The sequence below is a fragment of the Salvelinus fontinalis genome, chromosome 13, assembly GCF_029448725.1.
Source record: "Salvelinus fontinalis isolate EN_2023a chromosome 13, ASM2944872v1, whole genome shotgun sequence".
Taxonomy (NCBI): Eukaryota; Metazoa; Chordata; class Actinopteri; order Salmoniformes; family Salmonidae; genus Salvelinus; species Salvelinus fontinalis.
Window position 1 is genome coordinate 46,248,179 of NC_074677.1, and position 27,808 is coordinate 46,275,986.

General features: G+C 42.6%; 1 protein-coding gene across 2 annotated transcripts; it reads left to right on the top strand.

Annotated features, from left to right (window-relative positions):
- The first annotated feature begins 3,497 nt into the window (after window positions 1-3,497).
- Window positions 3,498-20,684, top strand: aldh3a2b (aldehyde dehydrogenase 3 family, member A2b). Of its 2 annotated transcripts, none has more exons than XM_055943040.1 (11): window positions 3,498-3,595; window positions 6,024-6,186; window positions 6,448-6,679; window positions 11,425-11,510; window positions 12,642-12,850; window positions 12,965-13,082; window positions 14,613-14,754; window positions 17,711-17,877; window positions 18,980-19,079; window positions 19,178-19,416; window positions 19,555-20,684. In XM_055943040.1, exons 2-11 carry the CDS (start codon window positions 6,025-6,027, stop codon window positions 19,567-19,569), a joined length of 1,470 nt encoding a protein of 489 aa, XP_055799015.1. In that variant the 5' UTR covers window positions 3,498-3,595; window position 6,024; the 3' UTR covers window positions 19,570-20,684. The 2 variants fall into 2 exon arrangements, with proteins under 2 accessions (XP_055799015.1, XP_055799014.1); XM_055943039.1 differs by having other exon boundaries at window positions 3,553-3,774.
- Window positions 20,685-27,808: the final 7,124 nt, after the last annotated feature.

Consider the following 27,808-nt stretch of genomic DNA (forward strand, 5'->3'; position numbering starts at 1 on the left):
CATGCAGAAGGCGAGGTCAGTACAGGTGCATCAAAGCAGGGACCGAGAGACTGAAAAACAGCTTCTATCTCAAGGCCATCCGATTGTTAAGCAGCCACCACTAACATTTAGCGGCCGCTGCCAACATACTGACTCAACTCCAGCCACTTTAATAATGGGAATTGATGGAAATTATGTAAAAATGTACCACTAGCCACTTTAAACAATGCCACTTAATATAATGTTTACATACCCTACATTACTCATCTCATATGTATATGTATATACTGTACTCTATATCATCTACTGCATCTTGCCATCTCTATGTAATACATGTATCACTAGCCACTTTAAACTATGCCACTTTATGTTTACATACCCTACATTACTCATCTCATATGTATATACTGTACTCTATACCATCTACTGCATCTTGCCTATGCCGTTCTGTACCATCACTCATTCATATATCTTTATGTGCATATTCTTTATCCCTTTACACTTGTGTGTATAAGGTAGTAGTTGTGGAATTGTTAGGTTAGATTACTTGTTGGTTATTACTGCATTGTCGGAACTAGAAGCACAAGCATTTCGCTACACTCGCATTAACATCTGCTAACCATGTGAATGTGACAAATAAAATTTGATTTGATGATTTGACAAGTATTTACCAAACACTGCAGTGAATGAGTTCATTTGTCATTGAATGTTGTGGGTTTGTCTCTGTTTGTGTATCGATTGTAGTTTGCTGAACCTTGCCTGAGACCCGAACACTAGGCTTTAGCTCAGCAGGCTAACACAACCTTGTTGCACACAGGAAACCCGGTTGGAATCCAGTCGGTCACATGTGACTGAAGTTGAAGTAGAAAAGTGCAGAGCCAGAGCCTTGTATTGAGAATATAAGGCTATTTTGAGTGATACAAATCAGAGATTAACTTCTGGATGAAAGGTCTACTGTGTAATAATAGTTGGCATAGAACAAATGTTTTTTTTATTCATGACATTCCTGATGATTTTTTTTGTTGCTTTCAGAGGACATAGAGAGATTAAAGCCATCTCAAACATTACACAACAAAACCACCCGTGTTTGTCATTGACTCAGTGTGTGTGTCACCAGTGAAAGTGGATCCTCAGGTGTGACTGACGTTCCACCTCCTCTTCTCCTCCTTCCCTTTCCCCCCTCCCACAATACACAAACACCCCTCCTCTCCTCTGCGTTTGATGTGGAATCTCCATCCATATTTCCTGTTACCCTGAGAGATTTTGAGGCCTAATTCGTGTGTGTGTGTTGAAGGGGAGAGTCCTGGCCTGCTACCAAGGCTTCAGAGAGCCTCTGTGGGCATCAATAGGGCCCCTGGCAGCCCTGAGAACCTGAGATCCAGAGCCTGAGTGTGATCCATCCCAACTTGGCTACAGATGAAAGGCAGAGACCCGGCATGGCATAGGAGATATACTGCAGAATGCCAAGGGGGATGACCCACACATTAATGGACTTGGTTTAAGCTTGAATAGCAAACGTACTGTATGCTCTTTACTTATGTGTGATGAATATAAAACCATAAAATGGTTTAAATAATTAGATAAAGTGTAACTAAAACACACAAAAAATGTTTTTTCATGATTCCCACCTGGGTCAGGCCCAAAGTAGGCCTACCATAATGGAAATGAACCCCGAAGGAGCGCAGCGGAAGAATATATATATATATCTTTTTTTATAATAAGAAAGTTTTTCTTGAAAAGTGTATTCACAAGACATGACAGTAAAACTACATTAGCAAAATTCAGATCAGTCTAGCAAGTTCTTTATTTTAAGTTGAATGTGAGATGAGAATCTGATTGTCACCTACTGCAAGCACGCAAATCCTTCTGAATATGTCTGTTTTTTTTCTGTGGCTGAAACATGAGCTACTCACAGAATGAGGTTTGGCTATGGGGAATTAAATCTGAAAAGACTTGGAATTTAACCTAACTCTCGTGTCTGGTACTATGTTTCTCTGTCATGTGTGATAGGCCAAGAAGATGGTTGGCATATTCCTGACGAATTAGATTCATGTGAAATGAAGGTGGCTTTTATCAGCTCAATCATGGTTCACAGATTTTTGTATTCGTTCTGTCATACTTACACATTGGCCCAAACCCTTGAATCTCTAAATAGATGGTGCTTTCCATTCACATTAATTTGGGTCTGAGATTATGCAATTTTTCTAATGCAGTAGGCACCAACCCTGGTCCTAAGAAGCTAAGCCTATAGTGTTGCATGGAAAAGTGCATGCAAAGGACAATTGACATCACATTGTATTGCACAAAGCATGGGGTTGTGGCAGCCACATTCAACATGATTTTGGCAGTTGGCAACTTGGCAAAATATTGTAACATGATAACATGTCACTCAGCTACTAGAGCATTGTTTTATTTGTTCTTAAATTCTTAATGGAAATAAGAATTTGTTGGCCTATATCTTTAGATTCCTACATTACCCGTTGTCATAGGAAGGCCATAAAGATCATGAAGTACAACAACCACCCGAGCCACTGCCTGTTCACTCTGCTACCATCCAGAAGGCGAGGTCAGTAGAGGTGCATCAAAGCTGGGACCGAGAGACTGAAAAACAGCTTCTATCTCAAGGCCATCAGACTGTTAAACAGCAATCACTGACACAGAGAGGCTGCTGCCTACATACAGACTTGAAATCATTGGCAACTCTAACAAATGGATCACTAGTCACTTTATTAATGCCACTTTAATAATGATGTCTACATATCTTGCACTACTCATCCTAGATGTATACACTGTATTTTATACCGTCTATTGCATCTTGCCTATGCCGCTCTGTCATTGCTCATCCATATATTTATATGAATGTATTCTTATTCCATTCCTTTACTTAGATTTGTGTGTATTAGGTATCTGTTGTGGAATTTTTAGATAACATGTTAGATATTGCTGCACTGTCGGGAACTAGAAGCACAAGCATTTCGCTACACTCACAATTGCATCTGCTAACCATGTGTATGTGACCAAAAAAATTGGATTTGATGTATTAATCATTAGGCTATAGAAGCATTGGGCTCTCGAGTGGCACAGCAGTCTAAAGCACTGCATCTCAGTGCTAAAGAAGTCACTACAGACCCTGGTTCGATTTCAGGATGTATCACAACCAGCAGTGATTGGGAGTCCCATAGGGCTGCGCACAATTGGCCCAGCTTTGACCCTAACTGGGGTAGGCCGTCATTGAAAATATTAAATTGTTCTTATTAACTTACTTGCCTAGTTAAATAAACGTTTTTAAAAATGTGCTTTATTATTCTTTTCGCGATAGGCTTACCATTCTGCAGTGCAAAAAAAATGGTAAACAAAACAATATCATAAAATAAAATAAGGATCAAGTAAGGGATTATGCGTCACCGCCAGGTAATAACCATGTAGGAAAACATGGTCATAATATCATTGTGCATGGACTTCTGACGCTTGAGTGACAGGCGAACTAACCATTAACTACCCAACCAGCGTCCACCAATAGCAGAGGGGCAGAGTTAACGGAGATCCACCCTTAGCAGCGGTGAAAAAGGGATGATAATGATTTTCAGGGCTTCAGCAATTTCAACCTAAAACAGAAGTAGGTACTCCGCTCACGCGTCTTTCTTTGGCTGCCACATTAAGGGAATGGAGATCCGTATTTCATGTTTACTCTATAGTGGTTCGGACTGAGTTTGCGGATAATTTCTAACGTAGTTGATTCGGTATTTAGCAATTTTGCGAATAATCTGAGTGAGATTTGGAATAACACCCCGCCAGGTAAGAGTTGAAGTTGTGTTTTGGAGTTACAAATTCATTTAGTGATAACCAAGGAACGTTACAGAATGGCCTGCTGCAAGCCAGTACAACGTTACTGTGTTAAAGGTTGTGGTCAAGCTTTTTCTACATGTTGACTCAGCAGAATGGAATCATGAACAACACCTTCTCTCAAACTGATTAGGTTTTAGCCATAACGAAGAGCTGTCTCTCAAACTCATGGCTACCGTGTAATTTAACGGTTCAGAATGATTCTATGATTTGATCTCGCATGGAGCCAGTGTTGTTACATAGCCTACAATGCGCTGTTCTTTAGTTCACAGGTAGTTACGCCGTTATAATGGGATAATACAAGTCATTTACACTGTCTTGTCTTGTTTTAGCCTTTTGACAGCATTTCATCGTAGCTGTTATTGCCGACAACACCAAAGCAGGCATCGTCGGTTGACCAAGGCAAACAGAGCAACCTAGTAATTTGTGGATGTCCAAAATCAATTTATCAATTTCGTATGATATGTTACAAATTGCAATTCCTACAACATGTTACGAATTTAATTTGCAAACGTATGATACGTTATGAATTCCAATTTGATGTGGCTAACGTTTGCTTGTTGCCTAGGTGGCACCGAGTACCTACTTCCGTTTTACAGTTTGCTAGGCTAGGGGTTAGGGCAGAGCTGCCAACTCTCTCGAATTTGCGGTGAGACACCCGCATTTGACCCTCTTCTCACGCTCTCACGGCACACCTCACAATATATCCCACGCATTGAAAAGTACTGCTTTTATTTTTCTAATTAGTCAGCGCGTTAACTTTTCAACTGTGCTCCAAATCGATGATACGGAACCCAGGACTCCCTGGAAAACAGTGGCAATTGTTACTGAGTGGACTATCCTGGCTAAAATAAATGAGCGCAGTTTTAAAATAGGAGCTTCTGAGTCTCCAATTTAACACCATGAGTGGAACCTTTATCATTGTCCTGTCCTACCACAGCACTGTTAACCGCGGCACATTGAAGCATATGATTGGTCTAGTTATGTGAAGTATCAAGGGGATTGGATGCATGTTTTAAAGAAACGCCCCTCAAGATTAGAGTGACGTTGAATGGAGATAAATAACGACATCGATTTAATCCGCATTTGCACTAGTCCCCTTGTTTGGTGATTTGCATTTAGGGTGACAATGAAAAGGCATCAGACAGAGACCTAAAGTATGTTTTAGCAGGGGCGTTTGGTAGGGTGACCTGATTTGTTAACTGTGAAAATAATTTTGTCGAAAAGATTGTGAACCCAAAGCGTACATTTGATTCTAGAGGGGGGACAATAAATATAACAATTATTTGATTAGGGTGTTGGGGCAGATTAATGGCATTTTGTCTTCAGGAGATTTTATTTTTTAATTTACTTATTTTAGTCTGATCATTCTTAACAATTGGCTAAAATATAGGGTAATTCGTGTGCTTGTCACCAAGAACAATACTGCTATTCCCCAATTTTGTCACATTAGTCATTTGAATACTAATATGGCTACTTTTGTCTTTGAAAATTAATTATATGAGGCTATGTATCGTCTGAAAAAAGTGCCCGTACTTTAAATGTCATCCCTCAAAATCTCAAAGTAACAAAGTCATAACATTTTGAGTTTAATGTTTAATATTTCATTTAATGTTCAAAGCATCCTGAATAGACCTGACTTGTTGGGTTAAGGTTAAGATTAAGGGTTAGGAGTTAGGATTAGGGGAAAAGTTAGCTAAACTGCTAAATTGTTGCAAAAGAGCAAAAATGTACTAAGTAGTTGTAAAGTTGCTGTTAGCTAAAAAGCTAAAGTTGTCTAAGATGTGATTCAAACGCACAACTTTTGGGCTGCTAGAAGTTTGCGTTATACACCCATCCTCCCTGACCAAGCTCCCCTCCTTTTGTTTTTGGCTTAAGTAACCTTCTGCCTTATGTAACCATACCAAACGTAACATATTGACAAATTTGAGTGTCCCAGATTTACATTTACTATGTTACGTCTTCGAGCCCAGGATGAACATAGTTAGGCTACTCATATCAGTATGTTGACTATCTAACATTATAGCCAATAGATGAAATCATCCCTCCCTGATATGCTGTGTTGATGACAACACGGTTGTGTGACTCAGGAGTATAAAAGATAAAATGGTTGTGAATAGTGCCGTTCGTTTACAGTAGAAACATTTATGTTATTTTGGGGGGCGTGTTTGTAACATCCACCCATCCATCACCTCTTGTAGAATGTCCCGTGAGCAGAAGGCGGTGGAGCGCGCGAGGAAAGCGTTCCTCACTGGCAGGTCGAAGCCCTTAGAACACCGGATCCGCCAGCTGAAGAACCTCCAGAGATTCCTCTTGGAGAGAGAGAAGGAGATAGCTGAGGCCATCAAGAAAGACCTGAACAAGGTAGAGAGACAAACAGACAGACACAGCGTGACTGAGAGAGGTGTGTGTGTGTGTGTGTGTGTGTGTGTGTGTGTGTGTGTGTGTGTGTGTGTGTGTGTGTGTGTGTGTGTGTGTGTGTGTGTGTGTGTGTGTGAGCATGTGCATAAATCTATTTGTGTGTCTGTCTTTGCAGCGTATGTTTGCACACGCACACGTGTGTCTGTGTGCATGTATCTAACCTCATCTATGTCCATATCCATCTTCTATCCTCCATTAATCCAGAGTGAAGCAGGCACCCAGCTGTATGAGACACTGGGCCTGGAAGGGGAGATTGTCCTTGCAGTGAAGAAGCTGGCAGAGTGGGCTGCCCCCCGGCCTGTTGAGAAGAACCTCCTGACCATCTCAGACACTGTTTACATCCAGCCTGAACCGCTGGGAGTGGTGCTCATCATAGGAGCATGGAACTACCCCTGGGCCGTTACCATACAGCCGCTTATAGGGGCTATCGCTGCAGGTAGGGGGGAGTGGGGGGGTTGGGTAGTGTGTGTCTGTGTGTGTGTTTGTGTGTGACCTACCCCCAGACCATTCATGCGTCTCTGCTTCTCTCAGGCCAGGTCCTTTTAATCAGTATTGCGCAATTTTCCTCTCAGCCTCTTACCTATCAAAGACAGGTTCAAAGTTCCTTGACTGTTATCAATTTGTGGGTGTGTGTGTGTGTTTGTGTGTGCTTGCATGCATGCATGTGAACTCTGAGCACTGCCACTATCAGGGACTTTACCCTCCAAGGGTGAGACTCCGTCCTTGTATGCTGTCAGTCATGATCATCTAGCCCTCCACCTTTCCCCCTTCCAAGATGGCCACCAGTGAATGTACTTCTGAATTTTTCACGTTTGTTTTATTCACATTTGTCTGTTTCAAAAGCTTCTTGCCAATGATCACTTTGTTGTTTGTATACAAAAAGCACCACAGTAAACACCTGAGAGTTATACTACAAAGTTAGCCAGCTAACGTTGATAAACAACCAGAAATAACCACACATTTTCTGGTTAACTACGAAAGCTTCACTTAGACATGTGTCTTTGTACTCCCTGACGAATGATATGCTGCCGAAACGGGTCAGTTTTAAAATCTTTGTTCCATTGAATAAAGCCATTTTAATTATATGAAGATTGCCTTGATCCTCCTTTCTTTTTGATGACAAATGTATCCCTATTTATGACTAATTTACACCTTCTATCTACAAAGACCTAACAGGGTTATATCATCCAAATTCATACACATCAACCTACTCAGATTTACTACACACATAATATATTGACCCAATTTTCTAACATCTGTGGCATTGGCTCACAGGCAAACAGGCAATGGAATAAAACAAATATTGCTAGAACCTGTTTCTTGGATTCTAAATATCAGACATTTGAAATCTAAAATGTTGACCATCATAATACCTCTTATGGCAGTTTCTTTACAAGCACTAATTATGGTCAATTTAGACTGAGAATAGTATCTAGTTATGGTAAGGGGTGAAATAAGTATAGCCAGTTATAATTGTAACGGTTTAGCAGATTATAAAAAAAAGAAGATTAATCTTTACGTGGCTACAAGAAAAGAAATATAACATATACTGTTTACAGGAAACTTACTCTACATCCTTAGATTATGTTGCGTGGAAAAAGTAACGGGGTGGTGAAATAATTTTCTGTCATGGACAAAGGAACTCAAAAGGTGTGATGATTTTAATTAACAAAACATTTGATCTGAATGTGCAAATAGTCAAGAATGATTCGCAAGGAAGGTGGATCTTTTCGAATATGAAAGTGAACAAAAAAGTGATTTGGCTCATTAATAATCTATGTGGTCCAAATCAGGATGATCCATACTTATTTGAAAATATTTATACCAATTTATTGAATTTACAGGCAACAAATGATCAAATCATTATGATCGGGGACTATAACTCTCATCACCATGCCCTTAAGGAAATCACAAATATTATGGACACCTTAGAAATAGTGGATATTTGAAGACTAAAAAACCCTGACCAAGTAAGATATACATGGAGGAGACTTAATCAAGCTAGTCGCGTTCACTACTTTTTTGTCTCTTTCTCTCTTGCATCAAAGGTTAAAAAGGTTTTAATAGGAGACAGAATGCGGTCGGATCATCATCTAATTGGCCTTCACATAACTCTTATAGAATTACCATGTGGACGGGATATTGGAAATGAAATCAATGTTTACTGGAGAACCATTTATTTTTAACTAAGACAAAATAATTTATAACTGAATTTTTCCAGTATAATATAGGTTCAGCAAATCGCCTTATTGTTTGGGATTACCTTTAAATGTACCTTCAGAGGTCATTCAATTCAATATTCATCAATATTAAAAAAGCAGTTTCTGGCTAAAGAGACCAGACTAAGAAAGGAAATATATGAACTAATAGTACAGGTAGATACAAAATAAGTTAGAGGAAAAACAAAAAGAACTGGACGAACTTATTCAAGAACAATCTAATGTAATCTATTACAAAAATAAAGCAAACTGGATGGAATATGGAGAAAAATGCACCAAATTGTAAACTGGGGATTATTAGGTGACCATGATGGTTTGAGGGCCAGATTGGGAATTTAGCCAGGACACCAGGGTTAACACCCCTACTCTTACAATAAGTGCCATGGGATCTTTAATGACCTCAGAGAGTCAGGACACCCGTTTAACATCCCATCCGAAAGACAGCACCCTACACAGGGCAGTGTCCCCAATCACAGCCCTGGGGGATTGGGGGATATTTTTTAGACCAGAGGAAAGAGTGCCTCCTACTGGCCCTCCAACACCACTTCCAGCAGCATCTGGTCTCCCATCCAGGAACTGACCAGGACCAACCCTGCTTAGCTTCAGAAGCGAGCCAGCAGTGGTATACACAAGTGTAAACGGATAAAGAATATGTACATAAAGATATATGAATGAGTGATGGTACAGAACGGCATAGGCAAAATGCAGTAGATGGTATCGAGTACAGTATATACATATGAGATGAGTAATGTAGGGTATGTAAACATAAAAGGGCATAGTTTAAAGTGGCTAATGATACATGTATTACATAAAAATGGCAAGATGCAGTAGATGATATAGAGTACAGTATATACATATACATTATATTAAGTGGCATTGTTTAAAGTGGCTAGTGATACATTTTTGATCAATTTCCATCAATTTCCATTATTAAAGTGAGCTGGAGTTGAGTCAGTATGTTGGCAGCAGCCACTCGATGTTAGTGGTGGTTGTTTAACAGTCTGATGGCCTTGAGATAGAAGCTGTTTTTCAGTCTCTCGGTCCCTGCTTTGATGCACCTGTACTGACCTCGCCTTCTGGATGATAGCGGGGTGAACAGGCAGTGGCTCGGGTGGTTGTTGTCCTTGATGATCTTTATGGGCTTCCTGTGATATCGGGTGGTGTAGGTGTCCTGGAGGGCAGGTAGTTTGCCCCCGGTGATGCGTTGTGCAGACCTCACTACCCTCTGAAGAGCCTTACGGTTGTGGGCGGAGCAGTTGCCGTACCAGGCGGTGATACAGCCCGACAGGATGCTCTCGATTGTGCATCTGTAGAAGTTTGTGAGTGCTTTTGGTGACAAGCTGAATTTCTTCAGCCTCCACAACGCTGTCTGTGTGGGTGGACTATTTCAGTTTGTCCGTGATGTGTACGCCGAGGAACTTAAAACCTACTACCCTCTCCACTACTGTCCCGTCGATGTGGATAGGGGGGTGCTCCCTCTGCTGTTTCCTGAAGTCCACAATCATCTCCTTTGTTTTGTTGACGTTGAGTGTGAAGGTTATTTTCCTGACACCACACTCCGAGGGCCCTCACCTCCTCCCTGTAGGCCGTCTCGTCGTTGTTGGTAATCAAGCCTACCACTGTAGTGTCGTCCGCAAACTTGATGATTGAGTTGGAGGCGTGCATGGCCACGCAGTCGTGGGTGAACAGGGAGTACAGGAGAGGGCTCAGAACGCACCCTTGTGGGGCCCCAGTGTTGAGGATCAGCGGGGTGGAGATGTTGTTACCTACCCTCACCACCTGGGGGCGGCCCGTCAGGAAGTCCAGTACCCAGTTGCACAGGGCGGGGTCGAGACCCAGGGTCTCGAGCTTGATGACGAGTTTGGAGGGTACTATGGTGTTAAATGCTGAGCTGTAGTCGATGAACAGCATTCTCACATAGGTATTCCTCTTGTCCAGATGGGTTAGGGCAGTGTGCAGTGTGGTTGCGATTGCGTCGTCTGTGGACCTATTGGGGTGGTAAGCAAATTGGAGTGGGTCTAGGGTGTCAGGTAGGGTGGAGGTGATATGGTCCTTGACTAGTCTCTCAAAGCACTTCATGATGACGGAAGTGAGTGCTACGGGGCGGTAGTCGTTTAGCTCAGTTACCTTAGCTTTCTTGGGAACAGGAACAATGAGTCTCCCAGTTGAGTCTCCCAGTAACAAGTTCCCATTCTGATTGGATTGGTAGTGGAAACACTTTGAGGAAACATCTTGTCTGGTTCTTGTCTGGTTCTTTCGTCCTAGTTCCTCCTGGTTCTTGTAATGGAGAAATGGCATAATATATTTAACAGACATTTAGCATTCAGCCAAGTAAATAGCTGTTGGCATTGATCTTGGACTGTTATTGGTTAATGTGTGTGTTGGGCTGGACTTTATTCTCTAACCCTGCTATCAGTTACCAGAGGCAAGGTTATGGCCGTTCACTCGGTGAGAGTTCTGCCTTGCCTTACAGAAGGCCCTTTACACACACACCAGTCATCCCGGTGAATGGTGGCTGCAGAGGGACATATAGTACTGTAATATCATATGTGATAAATATATTTTGTTAAAGGGTCTATTGCAATGACTGTGATATGTGGTTGTTTTCCCTACTAAACTTCTTAAATACACTTAAGAGTGTCTGCTAACTCAGAGTTTCCCAAACTTGGCACACCCCCCCCAACTGAATAAAATGTAAATGTAATGTAATGAAATGTAATGAACCAAACATTGGATTAGACTGAATAAGAGATAAGGAAACATATAAATAGAATAAGGATCTCTTTCTATGCCAGTAAATGCCAACACATTCTGTCTGTCCCGACTCATAGGGTATCACTCCAACTCCAACTTTGTTTGTCTGCCCCAAGACTTATTACCCCAGTGCTAACCAATAACTCCATTGTTCGTCTTAGCATCCTCAAGCTAATGCTAACGACAACTGTACTATTCTCTGTGCCAGGCAACGCGGCTGTGGTGAAGCCTTCTGAGGTGTGTGTCCACACCGCCAAGGTTATGGAGGACCTGCTGCCCGCCTACATAGACAAGGTAACACACATGCACACGCAGTCACACACTAGGGGGTTGAACGTTTAAACATCTTAATTAACATCTTAATGCTAAGAAAACTCCCAAATTTAAAAATATATATTTATCCCCCCCCCCCCTCCTCCCACACAAAATTAAAATCACAGTGCAGCTGGCTCACCTGTGCTTTCTCTTCGCTAATGATGCAAGTGTGTTTTCAGTCTTTGGTCTGTTGCGTGTAGAATATTCTAGCCTATTCATTGATGATAGGCCCAAGAAATTGCAAAATACAGCATTCCATTGCGATATGTAGCTTTTGATTGCCGATAGATAGGCCTAGTGCATGGTTCTGACTCTGTCTGCCTAGTGGTCTACCTGCCTATACTGTGCCCCTCCCCTTTCTCTCGGTCCCTCGCTAGCTCGCTATGAAAAACGTTTGTGTTCTCGGGAGTACAGCAACTAATCAGTCATCTCCGTTCCAAAAAGAATCAATCTTAGGAGTCGATTCCGAGCGGAAGATGTGTTTTCTTTCTACTAAATGTCTTGGTAAGTCACGGTATTTAACAAACTTGAAAGTACTTTTTTAGGAGAGAGTGGTCTGACTGCGTGCAGCTCGAGATTATTTGATTGACATTTCTGTTCGCCTAGTGATTGACGTATGAGTCCCGTTTCAGAAATGGCGTTCCTTTATAGACAAGTAAAATGCCTGTTCAATTGCGCTTCAAAAGATTCTCGAGAGAAGGTTTAGTGTCGGAATTTAAAAAGCCATAGTGTACCCTCACTGCTGTAGGGGTGGCAGATAGCCTAGCGGTAAAGAGTGTTTTGCCAGTATCCGTAAGGTAGCTGGTTCGAATCCCTGAGCCGACTAGGTGACAAATCTGTTGATGTATAAACAGTGTGTATCTACCTCCCTGTTGGGGTGGCAGGTAGCCTAGCGGGAAAAAGCGTTGGGCCAGTACCTGAAAGGTAGCTGGTTCAAATCCCCTAGGTGACAAATCTGTTGATGTGTCCTTGAGCAAGGTACTTATCCCTAATTGCTCCTGTAAGTTTCTCTGGACAATAGCATCTGCTAAATTACATAAATGTAATCTTGTATATAACATCATGCATAATGTGTTGTACATAACAATGTGTTTTTCCCTGCATCTCTAGGAGTTGTACCCGGTGGTGACAGGGGGTGTCTCAGAGACCCAGGAGTTGCTGCGTCAGCGGTTCGACCATGTGTTCTACACAGGGAACAGCATGGTGGGGAAACTGGTGATGGAGGCAGCAGCCAAACACCTCACCCCCGTGACCCTGGAGCTGGGGGGCAAGAGCCCCTGTTACATCGACAAGAACTGTGACATCCCCATCGCCTGCCGGTAAGAGAACACACACAGATACAGAAACGGACAGACAGACACAGATACAACGTTCTAACTCTCTTCCGTTTCTCGCCTTGTCCCTCCCTCCCTTCCCTCTTCTCTCTCCTGTAGGCGTGTGACATGGGGGAAGTATTCTAACTGTGGGCAGACGTGTATCGCTCCAGACTACATCCTGTGTGAGCCCAGCATTCAGGGCCGCGTGCTGGAGGAGATCAAGAAGTCCATCAAGGTACAACTCACTATGTTGGGAGTATAAAAATGAGTATATATCTGGCTTCACTAACTAAGCATTGAGTAGCAACCATGAAGGTACTGACAGTTTTTGTTGGAGTGAAAAAGGAGGCCCTTTTCCTGACGTTTTTGTCCCACAAAACCAGTGCTCTCACAAGCTTATTATAATTATAGACAGGTGGGTTGTTTAGCAACAAAAACGTTGGTGTAAAACGGCATTGGTTTAAAATCAAAAGGAAATGAACTATATTTCATCTCCAAATGTTTATTGAAAATATAAATACATTTGCACAATGAACACTTGTTAACTCTCAAATACATTGTTACTAGGGATGCGATATAAAAAATAAAATAAAAAATTATTTAACCTTTATTTAACCAGGTAGGCTAGTTGAGAACAAGTTCTCATTTACAACTGAGACCTGGCCAAGATAAAGCAAAGCAGTGCGACACAAACAACACAGCGTTACACATGGAGTAAACAAACATACAATCAATAATACAGTAGAAAAGTCTATATACAGCATGTGCAAATGAGGTAGGATAAGGGAGGTAAGGCAATAAATAGGCCATAGTGGTGAAGTATTTACAATATAGCAATTAAACACTGGAATGGTAGAATGTGCAGAAGATGAATGTGCAAGAAGAGATACTGGGGTGCAAAGGAGCAAGATAAATAAATAAATACAGTATGGGGATGAGGTAGATTGGATGGGCTATTTACAGATGCAGTGATCTGTGAGCTGCTCTGACAGCTGGTGCTTAAAGCTAGTGAGAGTCTCCAGCTTTAGTGATTTTTGCAGTTTATTCCAGTCATTGGCAGCAGAGAACTGGAAGGAGAGGCAGCCAAAGGAAGAATTGGCTTTCGGGGTGACCAGTGAGATATACCTGCTGGAGCGCGTGCTACGGGTGGGTGCTGCTATGGTTACCAGTGAGCTGAGATAAGGCAGGGCTTTACCTAGCAGAGACTTGTAGATGACCTGGAGCCAGTGGGTTTGGCGACGAGTATGAAGCGAGGGCCAGCCAACGAGAGCGTACAGGTCGCAGTGGTGGGTAGTATATGGGGCTTTGGTGACAAAACGGATGGCACTGTGATAGACTGCATCCAATTTGTTGAGTAGAGTGTTGGAGGCTATTTTCTAAAGGACAACTTTGAAGTCGAGGATCGGTAGTTTTGGCTGATACCGATATCCAATATTTTCCTTGCCAAAAAACCTGATACCTATAGCCGATATTTACAATTTCAGTGACCTTTTAAGCATTCTAGTACAGTTAAAATAGTTGAAACACACACACACACGATCCAATTTTTGACATAAAGGCATATACGTGACATAAGTCAAGATACCATGTCTTGTTTTCAGGTGTTAAGAACAAGATGAAACTAGCTAAAACAATCCACCTACGATTTCCCACATTACAGCTTCTTGACATAATTTTCGAGTCATAATTTTCGTGACTTTGTCAGGCAACCCATTTATTATGTAATGTACAATTGGTCAATTGTGTACATGTATTTTGCTTTCAGGCCTTCTACACAGAGGACCCCAAGACCTGCCCCGACTACGGACGCATCATCAACCAGCGCCACTTCAAACGCATCATGGCCATGACAGAGGACAGCACCATCGCTATAGGAGGGGATAGTGATGAGTCAACGTGCTACATAGGTACTACTTATGACAAGCATAATGCTACATAGATACTGTACTACTTATGATACGCATAGCTACCTAAAATGGCGCCGGAGATGAAGGCTGACGTTTTACGTGCCCCCAACCAGTGTTTTTTGTTAGTTTCTTTGCATTGTTTGTAACTTGTTTTTTTACTTATTTTGTATATAATGTTGCCGCTACCGTCTCTTATGACCGAAAATAACTTCTGGACATCAGGACTGTGATTACTCACCACGGACTGGCAGAATCCTTTTTTTCCTTTAACGAGTCTGACGAGGCCGATGTGAATGATATACTGCTCTCCCAGGAACAGGCCCAGATCCCTATGATTTGCGTGAAGAGACAAAGGGGCCAAAGGGCGGGCTGCCTTCTGAGAATTTGTAGGCGATCAAATAAACTCCCACTTCCTTCCATTCTGCTAGCCAACGTGCAATCTTTGGAAAATAAAATAGAAGACCTACGTGGAAGATTAAACTCTCAAGCTATTGCTCGCCTGAGGTAGAGTATGTCATGATAAGCTGTAGACCACACTATCTACCTAGAGAGTTTTCATCTGTATTCTTCGTAGCTGTTTACATACAACCACAGACTGAGGCCCGGCACTAAGATAGCATTGAATGAGCTGTATTCCGCCCTAAGCAAACAAGAAAATGCTCACCTAGAGGCGGCACTCCTAGTAGCCGGGAACTTTAATGCAGGGAAACTTAAATTATTTTTCTATCAGTATGTTAAATGTGCAACCAGAGGGAAAAGAACTCTGGACCACCATTAATCCATACACAGAGATGCATACAAAGCTCTCCCTCACCCTCCATTTGGCAAATCTGACCATAATTATATCCTCCTGATTCCTGCTTACAAGCACAAATTAAAGCAGGAAGCACCAGTTACTTGATCAATAAAAAAGTGGTCAGATGAAGCAGATGCTAAACTACAGGACTGTTTTGCTAGCACAGATTGGAATATGTTCTGGGATTCCTCCAATGGCATTGAGAAGTACACCACATCAGTCATTGGCTTCATCAATAAGTGAATCGATGACGTCCCCCCCACAGTGATTGTACGTACATACTCCAACCAGAAGCCATGGATTGCAGGCAACATGAGTACTGATCTAACGGCTAGAGCTGCCGCTTTCAAGGAGCGGGAAACTTATAAGAAATCCCGCTATGCCCTCTAACGAATCATCAAACAGGCAAAGCGTCAATACAGGACTAAGATCGAATCGTAATACACTGGCTCTGACGGTCGTCGTATGTGACAGGGCATGCAAACCATTACAGACTACAAAGGGAAGCACAGCCGAGAGCTGCCCATTGACATGAGCCTACCACATGAGCTAAACTACTTCGATGCTCGCTTCGAGGCAAATAACACTAAAACATGCATGAGAGGACCAGCTGTTCCGGAAGACTCTGATCAAGCTCTCCGCAGCCGATGTGAGTAATACATTTAAACAGGTCAACATTCACAAGGCCGCAGGGCCAGACGTGTACTGCGAGCATGCGCTGACCAACTTCCAACACCATCATTAAGTTTGCCGATGACACAACAGTGGTAGGCCTGATCACCGACAACGACGAGATAGCCTATAGGGGGAGGTCAGAGACCTGGCCATGTGGTGCCACGACAACAACCTCCCCCTCAACGTGATCAAGACAAAGGAGATAATTGTGGACTATAGGAAAAAGAGGACCGTGCACGACCCCATTCTCATTGACGGGGCTGTAGTGGAGCAGGTTGAGAGCTTCAAGTTCCTTGGTGTCCACATCACCAACAAACTAACATGGTCCAAGCACACCAAGACAGCCGTGAGAGGGCACGACAACACCTATTCCCCCTCAGGATACTGAAAAGATTTGGCATGGGTCCTCAGATCCTCAAAAGGTTCCATAACTGCACCATCGAGAGCATCCTGACTTTTTGCATCACTGCCTGGTATGGCAACTGCTCGGCCTCCGACCGCAAGGCACTACAGAGGGTAGTGCGAATGGCCCAGTACATCACTGGGGCCAAGCTCCCTGCCATCCAAGACTCCAGCCACCCTAGACATAGACTGTTCTCCCCCTTCACCCTCTTTTACACCGCTGCTGCTCTCTATTGTTATCATCTATGCATAGTCACTTTAATAACTCTAACTACATGTACATATTACCTAAACTAACCCAGTGCCCCGCACATTGACTCTGTACTGGTACCCCCCTGTATATAGTCTCGCTATTGTTATTTTATTGCTGCTCTTTAATTACTTGTTACTTTTATTTCTTATTCTCGTCCTTATTTTTTTAAACTGCATTGTTGGTTAGGGGCTCGTAAGTAACCATTTCACTGTAAGGTGAAATGTTGTATTCACCTGTTGTATTCGGCGCATGTGACTAATAAAATTTGATTTGATTTGATGATACATACTTGTAGGTATCACTTTTCCTATCAAAACTGCCTCAACTCCTTCCAACATTACTTCCTACACTATTCAATCTCCATTTTTACAATTAGTTGATTGTTTGTTTTGCCTTTTGTTTTCCTTTGAAATTCTTTCTGTAAGCGCTATACAAGTTGAATACATTATTTGTATTATATGACTGTCATAGGACTCCATAGGTATCACATACACATACCCTACAGTTGGTTACCATGACACATCTAGTTGTATATCTATGCTCCCCTCTTCAGCTCCTACAGTACTGCTATGGGGTAAAATTTGGTTTCCCATCTAGTTGATGTGTATCTATACTCTGGCCACCACATACCCTGCTGTTGGTTACCCTGACACATCTAGTTGTGTATCTATGCTCCCCTCCTCAGTTCCTACAATTCTGCTATGGGGTTAAAGTTGGTTTCCCATCTAGTTGACCTCTAAATATATTCTCCCCTACTCAGACCATACAGTGCTGCTACTGGTTTCCCTGACACATCTAGTTAATCCATATCTGTCCTCCCTCCTTCTCAGCTCCTACAGTCCTGAAGGACGTGCAGGTGAACTCCAAGGTGATGCAGGAGGAGATTTTTGGTCCCCTGCTCCCCATCCTGACGGTCAGTGGAGTGGACGAGGCCATCGACTTCATCAACAAGGGAGAGAAACCCCTCGCCCTCTATATCTTCTCACCTGATGACAAGGTAACTACTCACACATGTGTAGCGTGGTTCATTCTGCGTTGTGTACTTTTAATTAGGACGCTGCCACAACTGACGGTCTGCTAGTTGAATTATTTTGATTTGCCCTGCACACGAAGAGACAACACACATTATGTTAACCCTTGGCGCAGTTCTAGCTCTCAGGCACCTTGCTAGCCGAAGGTCAGGCAAAAGAGAACGTCAAAAGGAAATAACATGTGCTGCGTGCACACATTCAATGCACAACAGCACACCATACAATACAAGTAAAATGATATAGAACATAATTCAGACAAAATAAAAGACATACCTGCACACGAAGAGACAACACACATTATGTTAACCCTTGGTGCAGTCCTAGCTCTCAGGCACCTGCGCAAGCACATGGACACTCACTCAAACACTGTCCCAAGTACTCACAAGTTACAATAGATACCCTAGTTAGCGAGCTTTGTGAAACTTGTTAACATAAATCTTTATATTATCCACATTGTAACAAACTTATGGTAGCATAACAGTACATTGTGTAACATTATGACGGTTTTATATTGAACAATTGCGGAGCCAAGGACAACATACCTTGCTAGCCGAAGGTCAGGCAAAAGAGAACAATAAGGGGGTACGGAAATACAGATAACCCGCGATGGGCCAAACCAAAATATACACAACTTTTACAATCACATGTATGTACAATATTGATATGAAAATGTGTGTTTGTACACCAAAGAAAAACATTAGCTAAAAACATTAGCTATGCAGCTGTAATTAAATAAAAAAATAAACTGAATTATTATTATTATTATCAAATTATTAACATCCCCTCTTGACCTGGCCTATTTGAATTGGTCCTTGTGTGCAACTTGGTGCATAATCTAGGGGAACACCATCACACTGCTACACATGCACACATATAGAGAACACACAAGCACATGCTCAGCAACTATTTCTTTTAAAAACAATAATGGTTGGCTGTTTTTTTATTTCAAATGTCTCATTCTCTCTCTCTCCTCTCTCTCTCCCCTCCTACTCAACCCTCCCTCCCTTTCTCTTCTCTCTCTGCATCCCCCTTCTCTCTCTCTCTCTCTCGTTCTCTCTCTCTCTTTAGGTGATAAAGAAAGTGATAGCAGAGACCTCCAGTGGAGGAGTGTTGGCTAATGACTGTCTTGTGCACTACTCTGTCAGTGCACTGCCCTTTGGTGGAGTGGGTAAGTAAGGTTCACTATATAACACACCAACAAAAAATTGCTGTTTCACACGGAGTCAAATGAGCAGAGATATGTGTTCTTCATATTTCCCCTTGTAGGTAACAGTGGTATGGGCAGCTACCACGGAAAGTTCAGCTTTGACAACCTGAGCCACCTGAGGGGCTGTCTTATCAAGCAGCTGAAGATGGAGGGGGTTAACGACATGCGCTACCCTCCCCATACTGCCAAGAAACTGTTCTGGGCACGCTTCTTCATCCTCAAAAATCCAGACCTGGGGTGGTTAGGCCGCATGACGCTGCTCGCTATCATCGCTGTGGTGGCTGCTGTGGTGCTAAAGGTTAGGGGGAAGGAGGAAAGTGTTGGGGAAGGAGGAAAGTGTTGGGGAGGAGGGGGGGGGCTAGTAAGAAGCGATTTGGGAATTTTAGATTGAGTTTCACTGATTGGTGGATGTGTGTGTTTCTGTGTGTTTCTTCAGAGATATCTTCAGTGAGATCAAACAAGTCTACCCGTACTTCTGGCCTGATGTTACTCTGGTGACCCGCTGGACCCTGGAACAGAGTTGGGTCTAAAAGTGCTAAATTAACTTTGACGCGGTTAAGATTCTGTCTGCTTCAAGATAATAATCATCCGTAACCATAGTAATGTCAGGTTCAACCTTTAACCCCTCCGTCACCATGACAATGAGAGAGTGAATGGGAAGTGGCCCCAATAACCCCTATTAGAATTATTATGCAATTCTGCATGAAGCCGTTTCAGAAGGATTAGCTTGCTAATGCTTACTAACATTAGCTAGCAGCAACAGATTTTATGAATGTGATCTTTTATCTGATTTATGGCACTTTAATCAGTGTAATATTATGTGAAGGTTAGTTAAACCTGTCCGCTTTTTATTTTAAGCCTTAAAACGTTGAAATGTTTGCTGCTTATTAACTTTTTGGATAATGTATCAAAAGAAACAATGCAGAACGCTTCTGCCCAGTTATAACCTTTATATCACTGTGCTTTGAAGCAGCATAGCTGACCTATATGCAAGGTTCTCTAAGGATTGCATAAATCCCTTTCATATGAATGAATAATCAGGAAGTATTGTGTGTTAATACTGTACTACTATTACGCATGCTTGTATGTTTCAGTCAGCCTCAGAGAAGCACAACTCTGAAATGTTATCATTTCAGTTTTTAATTTCAACCGTTAGAAAGAGATTGCAATGGAGATGAATTTTATTTGAAGTAGAACTTTAACATTCCCTATCAGTGATTTACTGATTTCCCAGGGCAATTTACTGCTTTTCCAGGGCAATTTACTGCTTTTCCAGGGCAATTTACTGCTTTTCCAGGGCAATTGTTCTTTTTGTTGCATTGTATTTTTTATGTTGCACATTCACACTATGTGCCTGAAACAAAACCAAATAACCAACCTTTCGAGAATTCCACCTTCCATTTCACCACAGAGTTCTTAAAATATTTGCCTGAAGAACTTGTATTCAATGGCTCAGGATGGAACAAAGTATGACAACTACTATGTCTGAGCAACAATGAAGGAGTAACAGCGCATAATTTCAATGATTGTAATTCATTTGTAATAAATCCGTTTTTATGTCCTTCACTTATTGATTGCGGTTGTGTTGTTGATAGGGAATGAGAGGAATATCCAGTGGCGATTTTAGCATGTGAATCTTGGTGTGGCAAACTCCCCCCAATTTTTTTTATGCATGCCAGCAAAGGCACTACACAACACTAAACAATAGATGGAATGCACTATAACGGTGACAAACGGTGCCCACAAACTGTTAGGGCCTACATAAAGCTGTCCCAACAGCAGAGCTTTCTGTTCAGCACCATGGACTGAATCCTTACCACTGCTACACCTGGCTTTCAGCGGAGCCTTGTCTGGCAGCAAAACAGTTCATTCAGCCTCATTTACTGCCTTTTACAAACACTCATTTGATATGGCTGACTTGCCTAAACAAATGTGGTTTCTACTGACAATTGATATGTACAAACTATGGCATAAGGGAATGATGAGCGGATAAGAGGCAATCCGTAATTTCGATTAAGACAATGATTCATCTATAATTTCTCTTCATATGACAAGGATTGAAAAGGATTTTCAGGAGATTGTCGACTTGATTCATGAAGATGACTGCTTGTCTAGCTAAGATTTTGAAAGTATGATGTTGACATGATCGGTCCAATCAAAGCTCCAGTACATAAAACATGATTTGACATCATTTAATCTGTGGCCAATGACCTTGAGCCTTCTTGGATGGGCACTTCTAATGTAAATCTATGGCAACAACCAAGTGGCTTGAACTTTCTTGCTGTCCCTGTAGATTTGGCAGTGACGTAGTGTCCCTAGGAGTGAGAGAACACTGAGCCAATCACGGCGCAACTTGAGAACATTATCAACCACTATGCTCTGTATTTTCTGCTGGCTGCCCCACCACCAAAGAAAGCACTGAGCTAGGCTGAAACAACTGCATTTTGGAGCTGCCTTACTCAAGAAAGCAAGAAAAGAGACCATGTTTGTATGCAGCTTAATTAACTCAATCAGTTTGCTAACTGATATGTGATACGTATTATTTTTTATTATTTTTTTTTTTGCTTAACGGGGGGCTCTGCCCCACCTGCCCTGAATGACGGGTCGCCACTGGGAACATCAGATGATTCGGTTTCTAAATAGATCCACAGATGTCAGTAGGACATTCTATTTGTGTGGTTTGCTATGATCAATATGGCCAGTAGGTGTTGCTCTTAACTACCTGACTACAACTTTGAAGAAACCTGCCAGTAGTTATTTTCTCCACCTTCTCTGTCTCTCTACCTCCCTCTCTCTCTCTCCCCCGTCTCTCACTTCTTCACTCTCTCCCTCCCTCACTATCATTCCCTTTTTTCATCTCTCAGGTGGAGGGTCAGAGTGTGTGTGTGTGCGTCAGAGTGTGTGTTTTCGTTAATGTATTCCTCTATCTGGCTCCTGGGAGTGTGTGCGTGTGGTAGTCATGGATTTTGCTCTTTACCTCTCCAGTCTGCTCTCTGTTTTCATCCACTGCTCAGGTAAGACATTTTAGGTTTTTGTGATTGTGTGTTTCTGATTTTTGACAGTAAGGATGCTTGCCATTTCAGGAGACATAGTTCCTGAAAAAGAGTAAAAGAGAGTACACCAGGGATATATCTCAGGATAAATTTGGCAGGAGGGCTGTAGTGCTCCAAGCAACAAGGCACACTTGTTGGGTCAACACGAGATGCAGTTTAGCCTTTAGAGGAAGCAGAGCTTCAAGTAGGTTATTGAACATTCTCTCTGGTATGCTGGGTGTTTGGTGGCATAGATGAAGAGTGACGCAAAAAAACACGCTGCCAATCAGATGACTTTGAAGGAGTACCTGGAGGTCCCACCCCACCATCCAGTCCACACATCTACCCGCATCAGTCCTCCACTCCTGTACGGACTACTCTACCACCAGCTGGGCCTCTGTCCGAGGCCATGACACCAGTGCCCGGCCTGGCCTCTGTCCGTGCCCGACACCTGTGCCCGGCTGGGTCTCTGTTCATGATCTCCACACCTATGCTCGGCTGTCACTCAGTTAGACCCATCCTCTGCTCCTTACGGGCTGGGCATTCTGATGGAGCCAGCGATCAGTCGCTCTCCATTTTCAGTTAATTATATATAATTGTCATTATTTGTGTTCAATTGTTTGTCCCTCTGTAGTGTTTATTTAACTGTATATACAGCATCATACTCAAAAGTTTTCTCCCCTTCCTCTTAATGCACTCTGAGCATAAAAGCCCTAAGCTGAATTCTGTAATTACATTTCAACCGATTAATGTCAGTCTTTGAATGCTGTATAAACTATTTAATTTTCCTGCTTGTGTGCTATGTGCACTGATTTCAAACAATTAAAATGATGTTTATCATTCTCAGTCTTCCTCCAATTCTGTCTTCAATTACTTCCTTGATTTACAATCAAAACAACTTAGCTAACATTACGTTTTCAATGTGAACTTGATATTAAATGTATATGTTAAGCCATTCTCTTATTTAAAATAAACAGGATTTCTGTGGTGTTAAGGATTAACACATTTAGGCTACCCTAATATTAGTTTGAATCCTGAAGAGGGTGAGAGGTTTGACAGAAAGAGACAGGTTTTCATAATAAAAAGTTATGGATGATGATGACAGAGCTACAGGCTGAGAAGAACGAGGATTGTCAGATGAAGCCGGATATTTTTCTACTCAGATTGCCACGGTAAGGAAAAGAAAGCAATAAAAACGATTGAAGGCTAAATACAGCAGCCGTGTTGGGATCAAATAAAATAAAATGTATTTAAAAAGTCCTTCTTACATCAGCTGATGTCACAACGGGCTGTACAGAAACCCAGCATAAAACCCCAAACAGCAAGCAATGCAGGTGTAGAAGCATGTTGGCTAGGAAAAACTCCTAGGAAGAAACCTAGAGAGGAACCAGGCTATGAGGGGTGGCCAGTCCTCTTCTGGCTGTGCCGGGTGGAGATTATAACAGAACATGGCCAAGATGTTAAAATGTTCAAAGATGACCAGCATTGTCTAATAATAATCACAGTGGTTGTCGAAGTTGCAACACGTCAGCACCTCAGGAGTAAATGTCAGTTGGCTTTTCACAGCCGATCATTCAGAGTATCTCTACCGCTCCTGTTGTCCCTAGAGAGTTGAAAACAGCAGGTCTGGGACAGGTAGCAAGTCTGGTGAACAGGTCAGGGTTCCATAGCCGCAGGCAGAACAGTTGAAACTGGAGCAGCAGCACGGCTAGGTAGACTGGGGACAGCAAGGAGTCATCAGGCCAGGTAGTCCTGAGGCATGGTCCTAGGGCTCAGGTCCTCCGAGAGAGAGAGAGAAAGAAAGAAAGAAAAACTCCAGATATAACAGACTGACCCTAGCCCCCCGACACAAACAACCGCAGCATAAATACTGGAGGCTGAGACAGGAGGGGTCAGGAGACACTGTGGCCCCATCTGACGATACCCCCGGACAGGGCAAAACAAGCAGGATATAACCCCACCCACTTTGCAAAAGCATAGCCCCCACACCACTAGAGGGATATCTTCAACCACCAATTTACCATCCTGAGACAAGGCCGAGTATAGCGCACAAAGATCTCCGCCACGGCACAACCCAAGGGGGGCACCAACCCGAACAGGAAGATCACGTCAGTGACTCAACCCACTCAAGTGACGCACCCCTCCTAGGGACGGTATGGAAGAGCACCAGTAAGCCAGTGACTCAGCCCCTGTAATAGGTTAGAGGCAGAGAATCCCAGTGGAGAGAAGGGAACCGGACAGGCATAGACAGCAAGGGCGGTTCGTTGTTCCAGTGCCTTTCCGTTTACCTTCACACTCCTGGGCCAGTCTACACTCAATCATAGGACCTACTGAAGAGATGAGTCTTCAATAAAGACTTAAAGGTTGAGACCGAGTCTGTGTCTCTCACATGGGTAGGCAGACCATTCCATAAAAATGGAGCTCTATAGGAGAAAGCCCTGCCTCCAGCTGTTTGCTTAGAAATTCTAGGGACAATCAGGAGGCCTGCGTCTTGTGACTGTAGCGTACGTGTAGGTATGTACGGCAGGACCAAATCGGAAAGATAGGTAGGAGCAAGCTCATGTAATGCTTTGTAGTTTAGCAGTAAAACCTTGAAATCAGCCCTTGCCTTAACAGGAAGCCAGTGTAGGGAAGCTAGCACTGGAGTAATATGATCAAATTTCTTGGTTCTAGTCAGGATTCTAACAGCCGTATTTAGCACTAACTGAAGTTTATTTAGTGCTTTATCCGGGTAGCCGGAAAGTAGAGCATTCCAGTAGTCTAACCTAGAAGTGACAAAAGCATGGAATAATTTTTCTGCATCATTTTTGGACAGAAAGTTTCAGAATTTTGCAATGTTACATAGATGGAAAAAAGCTGTCCTTGAAACAGTCTTGATATGTTCGTCAAAAGAGAGATCAGGGTCCAGAGTAACGCCGAGGTCCTTCAGTTTTATTTGAGACGACTGTACAACCATCAAGATTAATTGTCAGATTCAATAGAATATCTCTTTGTTTCTTGGGACCTAGAACAAGTATCTCTGTTTTGTTCGAGTTTAAAAGTAGAGCATTTGTAGCCATCCACTTCCTTATGTCTGAAACATAGCCTTCCAGTGAGAGCAATTTTGGGGCTTCACCATGTTTCATCGAAATGTACAGCTGTGTGTCAACCACATAGCAGTGAAAGTTAACATTATGTTTCCGAATGACATCACCAAGAGGTAAAATATACAGTGAAAACAATAGTTGTCCTAAAACAGAACGCTGAGGAACACCGAAATGTACAGTTGATTTGTCAGAGGACAAACCATCCACAGAGACAAACTGATATCTTCCCGACAGATAAGATCTAAACCAGGCCAGAACTTGTCTGTGTAGACCAATTTGGGTTTCCAATCTCTCCAAAAGAATGTGGTGATCGATGTTATCAAAAGCAGCACTAAGGTCTAGGAGCACGAGGACAGATGCAGAGCCTCGGTCTGATGACATTAAAAGGTAATTTACCTCCTTCACAAGTGCAGTCTCAGTGCTGTGATGGGGACTAAAACCAGACTGAAGCGTTTCGTATACATTGTTAGTCTTCAGGAAGCAGTGAGTTGCTGAGCAACAGCTTTTTCTAAAATTGTTGAGAGAAAGGGGAGATTCGATATAGGCCGATAGTTTTTTATATTTTCTGTGTCAAGATTTGGCTTTTTCAAGAGAGGCTTTATCACTGCCACTTTTAGTGAGTTTGGTACACATCCGGTGGATAGAGAGCCGTTTATTATGTTCAACATAGGAGGGCCAAGCACAGGAAGCAGCTCTTTCAGTAGTTTAGTTGGAATAGGGTCCAGTATGCAGCTTGAAGGTTTAGAGGCCATGATTATTTTCATCAATGTGTCAAGAGATTTAGTACTAAAACACTTGCGTGTCTCCCTTGATCCTAGGTCCTGGCAGTGTTGTGCAGACTCAGGACAACTGAGCTTTGGAGGAATACGCAGATTTAAAGAGGAGTCCGTAATTTGCTTTCTAATGATCATGATCTTTTCCTCAAAGAAGTTTATCACTGCTGAAGTGAAAGCCATCCTCTCTTGGGGAATGCTGCTTTTTAGTTAGCTTTGCGACAGTATCAAAAATAAATGTTGGATTGTTCTTATTTTCCCCAAATACGTTGGAAAAATAGGATGATCGAGCAGCAGTGAGGGCTCTTCGATAATGCACGGTACTGTCTTTCCAAACTAGTCGGATAACATCCAGTTTGGTGTGGCGCCATTTATGTTCCAATTTTCTGGAAGCTTGCTTCAGAGCTCGGGTATTTTCTGTATACCAGAGATCTAGTTTCTTATGACAAATGTTTTTTGTTTTTAGGAGTGCGACTGCATCTAGCATCTAGTATATTGCGCAAGGTTAAATTGAGTTCCTCAGTTAGGTGTTTAACTGATTTTTGTACTCTGACGTTCTAGAGGAGTTAGAGCCCTGTCTATGTTCATAGATAAGATGAGAGCACCCCTCCAGCCAGGATGGAGTCCGTCCCTCCTCAACAGGCCAGGCTTGGTCCTGTTTGTGGGTGAGTCCCAGAAAGAGGGACAATTATCTACAAATTCTATCTTTTGGGAGGGGCAGAAAGCAGTTTTCAACCAGTGATTGAGTTGTCAGACTCTGCTGTAGAGCTCATCACTCCCCCTAACTGGGAGGGGGCCAGAGACAATTACTCGATGCCGACATATCTTTCTAGCTTATTTACACGCTGAAGCTATGTTGCGCTTGGTGACCTCTGACTGTTTCATCCTAACGTCGTTGGTGCCGACGTGGATAACAATATCCCTATACTCTACACTCGCCAGTTTTAGCTTTAGTCAGCACCATCTTCAGATTAGCCTTAACATTGGTAGCCCTGCCCCCTGGTAAACAGTGTATGATTGCTGGATGATTTGTTTTAAGTCTAATACTGCGGGTAATGGAGTCGCCAATGACTAGGGTTTTCAATTTGTCAGAGCTAATGGTGGGAGGTTTCGGCGCCTCAGACCCCGTAACGGGAGGAGTAGAGACAAGAGAAGGGCCTGGCCTCTGACTCCGACTCGCTGCTTAATGGGGAGAACCGGTTGAAAATTTCTGTTGGCTGAATGAGCACTGGTTGAGCATTCCTAAAGCATTTCCCTCCAGAAACCATGAGAAAGTTGTCCGGCTGCGGGGACTGTGCGAGGGGGTTTATACTACTATATGTACTTATTGGTGGTACAGACACTGTTTCATCCTTTCCTACACTGAAATGACCCTTGCCTAACGATTGCGTCTGAAGCTGGGCTTGCAGCACAGCTATCCTCACCGTAACGCGATCGTTCACCTGTATATTATGAGTGCAGCGACTGCAATTAGAAGGCATCATGTTAATGTTACTACTTAGCATCGGCTGGTGGAGGTCCTGACGAACCACGTCCAGATAAAGCGTCCGGAGTGAAAAAGTTGAATGAAAAAAGTAAAGCGAGGGAAAAACTAAAAATATAAACCGTAAAAATATAAAAGTAAAAACAGTAAAGTTGGCAGGTAGAAAAGTGAGGTTAGCAACAAAACGCACGGCAGCACGTAAACAAGTCTACAAGTTGTGACCGGAAATGACAAGAGGAAGAGGAAGATGTGTTCAGAGTGAAAGAGGAGGAGGATGTTGGGTCGGCAACAGTGAGTATGTTCATTCTTGGTAGAA

Coding starts and splice junctions, on each gene's coding strand:
- aldh3a2b (XM_055943040.1), top strand. CDS start 6,025: ATGTCCCGTGAGCAGAAGGCGGTGGAGCGCGCGAGGAAAGCGTTCCTC. Junction 11,511..12,641: donor TGCCCGCCTACATAGACAAG/GTAACACACATG, acceptor CTGCATCTCTAG/GAGTTGTACCCGGTGGTGAC. Junction 12,851..12,964: donor GACATCCCCATCGCCTGCCG/GTAAGAGAACAC, acceptor TCTCTCCTGTAG/GCGTGTGACATGGGGGAAGT.